The 10,656-nt window shown below is 37.2% G+C and overlaps 1 protein-coding gene across 1 annotated transcript in view; it reads right to left on the bottom strand.

Annotated features, from left to right (window-relative positions):
• Positions 1-8,555: 8,555 nt before the first annotated feature.
• The window catches only part of STIM2 (stromal interaction molecule 2), a 101,127-nt gene continuing 99,026 nt past the window's right edge, over positions 8,556-10,656 (bottom strand). The window contains exon 12 of the mRNA XM_063457853.1: positions 8,556-10,307. Coding sequence (XP_063313923.1) covers positions 9,827-10,307 — 481 coding nt within the window. The 3' untranslated portion in view covers positions 8,556-9,826. The remainder of the gene's footprint in view (positions 10,308-10,656) is intronic.

Below are 10,656 nucleotides of genomic sequence, written 5' to 3'. Positions count from 1 at the left end.
GTTTAATGTCTTAACTTTTAAAGCTTCTTTCTCATCTAGATAAACAAAACGGAATTAGATTTTCCAGAAGAGTATTTCAGTATCTGTTACAGGAAGTTTCCTGCTGCATGTAAGTCTTAAACTGAACTAGAATTACTACAGCCTAGCAGGCTACCTGAAAGCATACTCTACGCTTAGTTTCCGAACAAATGGACTAGTTATTCTGTTAAGTGGACATGATTTGCTTAGGTTAAGGAGTGACTTCCTTGATTACCATCAGTAGTCCAAGCATTGCTGACCTATGTGGTTGGCAATCTGCTTAGTACAGTGGAACATCCAATAAAAAGTAAGGTAGTATAAAAAAAAACAAAAACAAAAAAACATTAAAGTGAAAAAAATGTCATGTTATTTGCCTTTTATAAAGTGCTAGTGGGGGAGGGGGGAATGGGGGAATCTATTTTATTTTAATTAATGACCAATAAGAGTTGCCTTTTTAGGAGAACAGCTTGCAGTACCTGGCTCAAACAGTTTCTGTAACTTGGCATCAATTAACTTGTACGGTGATTGCATGGATTTTCTTTCCTGCATGGGTCCAATTTTGTTTTTTAACTAAATCAATAAATCAACTAAATCAATGTTATTTTACACTTAATTGGTGATGCATGCCACACTTTATTCATAATATTTCCAATGTTGAAGCCAGGTGTCACAGGTATTGGCCTTGTAAGTTACAGTATCTCACAAAAGTGAGTACATCCCTGACATATTTGTAAATATTTTGTTATATCTTTTCATGTGACAACACTGAAGAAATACAACTCAATATAAAGTAGTAAGTGTACAGCCTGTATAACAGTGTAACTTTGCTGTCCCACTCAAAATAACTCACACAGCCATTAATGTCTAAACTGTTGGCAACAAAAGTGAGTACATCCCCTAAGCGGAAATGTCCAAAAGGGCCTAAAGTTTCAATATTTTGTGTGGCCACCATTATTTTCCAGCACTGCCTTAACCCTCAAGGGCATGGAGTTTACCAGAGCTTGACACACTTGTCTTTGTACTCCTCACCTGGTTGCCACCACAAACCCTTGACACCATCTGGACCAAATACTTTTTTCTTGGTATCATTGGACACAGGACATTGTTGCAGTAATCAATGTCCTTAGTCTGCTTTTCTTCATCAAACTGTTTGCGGGCTTTCTTGCGCATCATCTTTAGAAAAGGCTTCCTATTGGATGACAGCCATGCTGACTAATTTGATGCAGTGTGCGGCACATGGTCTGAGCACTGACAGATTGACGCCCCCACCACTTCAACCTCTGCAGCAATGCTGGCAGCACTCATAAGTCTAATTTCCAAAGACAACCTCTAGATATGACGCTGAGCACGTGCACTCAACTTCTTTGGTCTACAATGGCGAGGCCTGTTCTGAGTGGAACCTGTCCTGTGAAACCGCCCGCTGTATGGTCTTGCCCACCGTGCTGCAGCTCAGTTTCAGTGCCATCTTTATGTAGAACAACAATTCTTTTTTTCACATCCTCAGAGGGTTCTTTGCCAGGAGGTGCAATGTTGAACTTCCAGTGACAAGTATGAGAGAGTGTGAGAGAAATAAAAAAACACACACAAGATGCTCGGATATTTCCCCTTTAAAAGGGAGGGTGGAAACTACCAAGCAAGCCGGTAAAGATACAAATTCTAAGTACACATAGATGTTGTGCCTAATAAATCTTAGAATCTAGAGCCCAGTAGACAGGAAAAAATAAGTAGATGGGGACAATGACAGAGAAATGCTAAATATAATAGATACGGTACATAAAAAGTATCTCTAAATCCACTGAGAACATAAAGACTTTATTAACCTCTTAAAGAAGAAGAGATACAATAGCAACTATGTATCAACAGTAAAGCTCTCTGATTCCTCTAATTGCCTATAATGTCTGCCCTAGGTGCAAAAAAACAAATCCATTGTTCTGAGTGCTATTACCAAGGGAGTTGTAGGTAGAGATCCCCTAAACAGCGCAATTCCTTCAAATGTTTCTGTGTAATGAATCAATTGGGAGATATGACACTCAATGCACACAGTGTAAACTTTTGAAGGATGTTAGACCAAATGCTAAATATGGGAAAAAATAGACAGAAATAGAAAATGTCTAATAGACGGAGAGAGACAGCAGGGTCAAGGTAAAAAGTGACAGAGTCTAATATAGCAAAAGAAAACTGTCTCCTGTTCTATTACTATTTCCCTTACTTCTGCTAGTAAACACCTTCGTGGGTGTTCTAAGCTAGGTCATTAAACTAAATGCTGTTATCCTGTCATATGGAATTGGACTCCAGAGAAAGTAATTAGAGAGATATGGTAACGAAAATTAATAAAAAATCATAACCAAAATTGTGAAGAAAGGAAGGAGGATTCCCTTAGTGCATCGTGAGTGGTGCGTTGTGCTGTGCAGAAGTGCAGTGACTCAGGAATCCCCCCAGAAATGATCCGACGCGCGTTTCGGAGTAAGCAACTCCTTCGTCAGGGATCAGGATTGCCGCCCAAATACTCCCGGTATTTAAATCGCCGGTAGCCAATCATGAAGAAGTTCCTCCCGTCGTCATCAATGACGTGACGGTGCGTTCATGTAAGTTCGATAAGGGTGGAGTTAGATTCATTTACGTCAGATGATTGACTGGCTGAAAATCCCTCGTATGGCAATAAGCCTTCTGAAGTTTTAAGCTGTCCGTGGCACGAGTGATTGTTATTGTGAATTGTTACAATTATATCCGTATTTAATGGACCATAGACGATATGTAACACTGTGTCTACAGGCATATAGTTGAGATGATAAACTATTGTGTAGATCTAAAATTGCCACTAGAATTCAGAAGGTGAGGGAGGACGTTTAAATTTATTAGAAATATGGATATACCCATCAAGGTGGATGTAACTGCTATAGCCAACATAAACTGGGTAAGCATATCTATATAGATATATAGTTAAAGTGACAAACTATTTAATTCGATATAAATTGGCCACTATGATATAGAGGGTGAGGGATAGCATAAATGTTTATTTATGATGTCTATCTTCCAATCAACAGTTGATCTCTCCTTTGCATGTTCTGAGTGGGATATCCTAAAGACTAAAAAATAGGAATAATGAGAAACATCCTTGTGATGGGCAGTTACATCTGTCCATACATAGTGAACCATCTGTAGAGATTAAAAGTAAAAAAGGAAGGGGGAGGGGGGGGGGTTTATTGGACGGCAATTTGTGGGACAATTCATGTCCCTCTGTTAAAAAGCATAATAAGGTGAGATAATGGTGATCGAAAATACCTCAAAAGATATATATACAAGTAACTAAGATAAATAAAAAGGCTATTTAAAAGTGCACCAAAATTGTATTTAGGTAGACTTCTAAATAAATGGAGAGTATGAAAAACCCTCATTGAGACCTTTAGGGGACAGGGTTTTGAGGCGATAGATCCAATAACATTCACGTCTCCTTAGACGTTGATCCCAATTGCCCTTCCTCTGGTCCTGTTTAATTATTTCGATGCCTTGAAATTTGAGGACTTTAGGGTCCCCATTGTGAACCGTTTTCACATGTCTGGAGACCGATGTTTCTATACAGGGAGTGCAGAATTATTAGGCAAATGAGTATTTTGACCACATCATCCTCTTTATGCATGTTGTCTTACTCCAAGCTGTATAGGCTCGAAAGCCTACTACCAATTAAGCATATTAGGTGATGTGCATCTCTGTAATGAGAAGGGGTGTGGTCTAATGACATCAACACCCTATATCAGGTGTGCATAATTATTAGGCAACTTCCTTTCCTTTGGCAAAATGGGTCAAAAGAAGGACTTGACAGGCTCAGAAAAGTCAAAAATAGTGAGATATCTTGCAGAAGGATGCCGCACTCTTAAAATTGCAAAGCTTCTGAAGCGTGATCATCGAACAATCAAGCGTTTCATTCAAAATAGTCAACAGGGTCGCAAGAAGCGTGTGGAAAAACCAAGGTGCAAAATAACCGCCCATGAACTGAGAAAAGTCAAGCGTGCAGCTGCCAAGATGCCACTTGCCACCAGTTTGGCCATATTTCAGAGCTGCAACATCACTGGAGTGCCCAAAAGCACAAGGTGTGCAATACTCAGAGACATGGCCAAGGTAAGAAAGGCTGAAAGACGACCACCACTGCACAAGACACACAAGCTGAAACCTCAAGACTGGGCCAAGAAATATCTCAAGACTGATTTTTCTAAGGTTTTATGGACTGATGAAATGAGAGTGAGTCTTGATGGGCCAGATGGATGGGCCCGTGGCTGGATTGGTAAAGGGCAGAGAGCTCCAGTCCGACTCAGACGCCAGCAAGGTGGAGGTGGAGTACTGGTTTGGGCTGGTATCATCGAAGATGAGCTTGTGGGGCCTTTTCGGGTTGAGGATGGAGTCAAGCTCAACTCCCAGTCCTACTGCCAGTTTCTGGAAGACACCTTCTTCAAGCAGTGGTACAGGAAGAAGTCTGCATCCTTCAAGAAAAACATGATTTTCATGCAGGACAATGCTCTATCACACGCGTCCAAGTACTCCACAGCGTGGCTGGCAAGAAAGGGTATAAAAGAAGAAAATCTAATGACATGGCCTCCTTGTTCACCTGATCTGAACCCCATTGAGAACCTGTGGTCCATCATCAAATGTGGGATTTACAAGGAGTGAAAACAGTACACCTCTCTGAACAGTGTCTGGGAGGCTGTGGTTGCTGCTGCACACAATGTTGATGGTGAACAGATCAAAACACTGACAGAATCCATGGATGGCAGGCTTTTGAGTGTCCTTGCAAAGAAAGGTGGCTATATTGGTCACGGATTTGTTTTTGTTTTGTTTTTGAATGTCAGAAATGTATATTTGTGAATGTTGAGATGTTATATTGGTTTCACTGGTAGAAATAAATAATTGAAATGGGTATATATTTGTTTTTTTGTTAAGTTGCCTAATAATTATGCACAGTAATAGTCACCTGCACACACAGATATCCCCCTAAAATAGCTAAAACTAAAAACAAACTAAAAACTACTTCCAAAAATATTCAGCTTTGATATTAATGAGTTTTTTGGGTTCATTGAGAACATGGTTGTTGTTCAATAATAAAATTAATCCTCAAAAATACAACTTGCCTAATAATTCTGCACTCCCTGTATGCCTAGCTGTTTTTATGGAATTTATATGTTCAAGAATTCGTTTCTTGAACGGTCTGAAGGTTTTGCCTACATACATGATGTTGCCACCACACACGCTTGACACCATCTGAACCAAATACTTTTTTCTTGGTATCATTGGACCACAGGACATTGTTCCAGTAATCAATGTCCTTAGTCTGCTTTTCTTCAGCAAACTGTTTGCGGGCTTTCTTGCGCATCATCTTTAGAAAAGGCTTCCTATTGGATTACAGCCATGCTGACTAATTTGATGCAGTGTACAGCATATGGTCTGAGCACTGACAGGTTGACGCCCCCACCACTTCAACCTCTGCAGCAATGCTGGCAGCACTCATACATCTAATTTCCAAAGACAACCTCTAGATATGATGCTGAGCACGTGCACTCAACTTCTTTGGTCTACAATGGCGAGGCCTGTTCTGAGTGGAACCTGTCCTGTGAAACCGCCCGCTGTATGGTCTTGCCCACCGTGCTGCAGCTCAGTTTCAGTGCCATCTTTATGTAGAACAACAATTCTTTTTTTCACATCCTCAGAGGGTTCTTTGCCAGGAGGTGCAATGTTGAACTTCCAGTGACCAGTATGAGAGAGTGTGAGAGAAATAACACCAAATTTAACACACCTGCTCCCCATTCACACCCGAGACCTTGTAACATTAACGAGTCATATGATACTGGGGAGGGTAAATGGTTATTTGGGCTCAATTTGGACATTTCCACTTTGCGGTGTACTCACTTTTGTTGTCAACAGTTTAGACATTAACACCTTAAGACCGGAGGGCGTACAATTACATCCTTTTTTAAGCGGCTCTAAACGCTGCCGGGCGTAATTGTATGCCCTCCGTTTTTTTTTTTTACTTACTCCGTTTTTTTTACTTCCCAGGGAGCCCCCCGCGGCACCTCCGTCCTCTTCAGCCCCCCCGGGCCATGTGAGAGTGAGGTCCTTGCGAGGACCTCACAATCACATGGCCGGGATAGCTGCCTGCTGCATTGCCAGCAGGGGGGCTGCCTGTAATGACAGGTAGTCCCCCTGCTGGCTGGAAATAAAATAAAAAATAAATAAAATCAGTGTAAAAAGAAATATATATATATATATATATATATATATATATATATATATATATACACACACACACTGTCTAGGTGTATTTTACTATTAATATATATATATATATATATATATATATATATATATATATATATATATATATATATTTTAATATCAAATTACACGTAGACTGATACTGATTAAATATATATATAATTATTGTTATATATATATATATATATATATAAAATATGTAAATACGTAAAAAACTAAAATAAAAAAAATAATTAAAAATCATTAAATATATAGATGTGTGTTATTTTGTTCTAACTGTATTGTGATATTAATATATATATATTTATATCAAAATACACGTAGAACAAAATATATATATCTATATACATAAATATATACGTATATATCACTATTTATACCTATATATAAATAAAAATATTACAAAAATTATATATATATATATATATATACACACACACGTGTATATATACACACATATGTGTATATATATATATATATATATATATATATATATATATATATATATATATATATATATATATATATATACACACACACATATTAATTCTACACATATATTTATGTAATATTTTTACATAATTAGGTATCCTAATTAATTACAATTAGCGGGACCTGCCTGACAACCCATGCCGAAAGTATAGGGAATTTAATTTGCTAGCACTATATTTAACCCTATAACTTTCCAAGACACCATAAAACCTGTACATGGGGGGTACTGTTTTACTCGGCAGACTTCGCTTAACACAAATATTAGTGTTTCAAAACCGTAAAATGTATTACAACGATGATATCGCCAGTAAAAGTGACGTTTTTTGCATTTTTCACGCACAAACAGCACTTACACGGACGATATTATGGCTGCAATACTTTTTACTGTTTTGAAACACAAATATTTGTGTTCAGCGAAGTCTCCCGAGTACAACAGTACCCCTCATGTACAGGTTTCATGGTGTTTTCAAAAGTTCCAGCGTCAAATATAAGGCTTGTGTTTCATTTTTTTCACATTAAAATTCGCAGATTGCTTACGTTGCCTTTGTGACCCTATGGTAGCCCAAGAATGAAAATTACCCCTATGATGGCATACCATTTGCAAATGGAGACAACCCAAGGTATTGCAAATGGGGTATGCCTAGTCTTTTTTAGTAGCCACTTAGTCAAACACTGGCCAAAATTGGCGTTTTTTTGCATTTTTCACACACAAACAAATACTAAAGCTAAATTTGGCCAGTGTTTGTGACCAAATGGCTACTAAAAAAGACTGGACATACCCCATTTGCAATACCTTGGGTCGTCTACTATTGCAAATGGTATGCCATTATGGGTGTAAATTTATTTCCTGGGCTACTATACAGTCTCAAAGGCAACGTAACCAATCTGACGAATTTCAATTTCAAATGTAACACGCTATATTTGACCCTGTAACTTCCCAAAACACCATAAAACCTGTACATAGGGGGTACTGTTTTACACGTGAGACTTTGCTGAATACAAATGTGTATTTTATTGCAGTAAAAGCAAACAGTATTATGACATTGCCAGTTAAAATGTCATGTAGAACTAAAAAAATAAAAAAAATCTTATTTTCTCCCATTTTTTTCATATTAAATTATGTTTCATAGCTAAATATTTGATATTAAATGAAAGCCCTGTTTCCCCTGAATAAAATGATATATAATAAGGGGGGATGCATTTAATATGAAAGAGGTGAATTACGGTTGGACAGACATATAGCGCAAATGCCAGGTTTTGTTTATGTTTTGTTTTGTTCACAACTTGTACATTTGGCTCAGTCCTTAAGGGGTTAATGGCTGTGTGCTGAGTTATTTTGAGGGGACAGCAAATTTACACTGTTATACAGGCTGTACACTTACTACTTTACATTGTAGCAGAGAGTCATTTCTTCAGTGTTGTCACATGAAATAATACAATAAAAAATTTACAAAAATGTGAGGGATGTACTCACTTTTGTGAGATACTGTATTTTAAACATCACGACCAAATTTCCCTTTTACAGAAAATATTGCTGCTGGTGCTTCTCAGAACTCATAATACCTACAATGTTTTATTCACATTTTCAATGCAGAGAAAAAAAAATAATCCTTCCAACAATGCTCAGTTAAACTAAAAAATAAATATATATATATATATATATATATATATATATATATATATATATATATATATATATATATATATATACACATATATATATAATTAAATATATTTTATTACATTCTAGAAACAAGCTATTTGAAAAAAGAGGCTAAGGAATCGAATAAATTAGTTTATTGGAAAACTTAACATCCTGAAATGTAACAGATCTAAACATTGTGATTCCGATTTTAACAGGCAAAACAAGTTAATGGAGAAGTATTGGCAAAAGGGTAGACCTATGTCTGTAGTAGCAAAAAGTATTAGTAGTTAAAAGTGGCTTTGAGTATGTTACATCATGTACAAATCTCTTCAAGCAGAGAAAAAAAAAATCCATAGTCAGAGTAGTTGGGGCACCCACTGCACTTTAGACATTTGGGCAGTGTGTTATGTGCATGGCATACATCTTTAGCAATACTCATGATGTCAATGCTGAGCTATGAAAAGCGCATTTGTTGGTGACACTTTATCAACAATACAAAGTTATTTTTGCACATCTGCATGCTTATGTAATCAGTAGGGCAGCCCGAGATACTGTGAAACACCTCCAACTTAACTTTAAAAGTTAAACAAATCCAGTAACCCTTTGCCTGTAAACGATCCCCTAGTTTGCTTTTTTTCCCACTTAAAGCACATGGATGCTTTAACTCCTGTTCTGTTTCACCATCATCACTTGCATAAAGAATCAAGAGCATGTCCTCTTGTGTTATTGTATCTACATATATAATACAACATGTAACCATTGCGAAAATCACGGTGAAAGTCCTGGGGGTGGGGAAACTATCTTTACAGCAGGACTTAAACCTACAAGTTTAAGAATACGTGAATCTAAACAAGCCTCCCATACAAAATGTATGAGCTCCGTGTGTGGAAATCATGATGATTAGAAATTCTAGGCTCTACTTAAAAACCCAGTTGATTAAAAGTGAACACAGACCCGGTCCTCTTCTCTGTCATTTTACAAACCTTAAAACAATTTCACTTGCAAATATTTTCCATTCTGGAAAACTGTAGTGCAATTTGTTTATTTTCATTAAGTTATTTAGTCCAAAATTTAAAATATCATAGATGTGTGGAAAGATAAGAAGACGCTCCAGTAAACAAGATGTTGTGCAAGCCCACAGAGGCTTACTAGTCCATTAAAGCTTGCAAGTCAAAGGTGGCTTCTTAAAAAAAAAAAAAAGCTTAAAAGCAGAAATAAATACAAAAAGTGACTGTAAACAGATCCACTTTTCAACAAAATTCAGTGATTGTTGGCATGACCTTCACAGCCGTTAACATGGTAGACAATTGGAGCTTTCCGCTTGAACATCCAGTCTTAAACACCCCATAAAGGAGCTACATTCAAATATGACAAAGCCCAGTCTGTAATTACTACTTTTCTTCAAGAGATTTATTTGGCAATTTTCTTTAAAAGGCCTTTTATTTTAGATTGCTTTTTGTTTTTCTCCACATTCTGAGATACATTGAGTGGTGTGGTCTTTAGAACAGGAATTCCATGAACTTCTTGAACTGGTTTGCCATCATTTGGGGAGGAAGGGAAAGATGGATGGGGTGGCTTGGAGATTGGTAGAATACTAGAAAGCTGGTGCAGGCTGCAGGACTTTTCCAGGATACCATTGTATACCTTACTAGATGGACTAAAAACCATGCTGTGGCTTTCTGTTAGACCTATTGCATCAGGGGATACCTTAGAAGCATCAGCTGTTAACGGAGAGTCTCCAGATAATGATTCCTCACATGAGGTTTCCTCTCTTGATATTTTTCTGATGTTAGCGCTGACCAGCTGGACCTCAAGACTTGAAGGAGGAGACTGTCTTCTCCCAATAGAAGAGTTTAATGAGTCACACTCTGAGCCAGTATCTTGGGTTTCCCTAAAAATACAAATTCAGATCAGTTAATCGCTTATTTTAATTTGTTTTGTTACAAAAAAATTCCAGTAAAGTGGGTTGCAAGATTATTAGTAGTGAACGTGAAATAGTCACAGAAACAATGTCTACAAAAAGATTAACTGCTATAGTCAGACAGAACAAAACATCAGCATTGTTACATAACATAAAACTCATTCTGCTTACTTTTTACAGTGAATTATGAATTCTGCAACTGGTGTGGAGGAGCTTTAATTATTATCACTATTTTATGTACCGACCTTGGGATTTATAAAGCTTGCCAAAAACTATGAAGCAATTTTCTCAAACAATTTCATTATTTGCAGTACAAAAA

The sequence above is a fragment of the Pelobates fuscus genome, chromosome 6 (genome assembly GCF_036172605.1).
Source record: "Pelobates fuscus isolate aPelFus1 chromosome 6, aPelFus1.pri, whole genome shotgun sequence".
Classification (NCBI taxonomy): Eukaryota; Metazoa; Chordata; class Amphibia; order Anura; family Pelobatidae; genus Pelobates; species Pelobates fuscus.
Note: the sequence above shows the minus strand (reverse complement) of the source record. Positions and strands in the feature narration are given on the sequence as shown.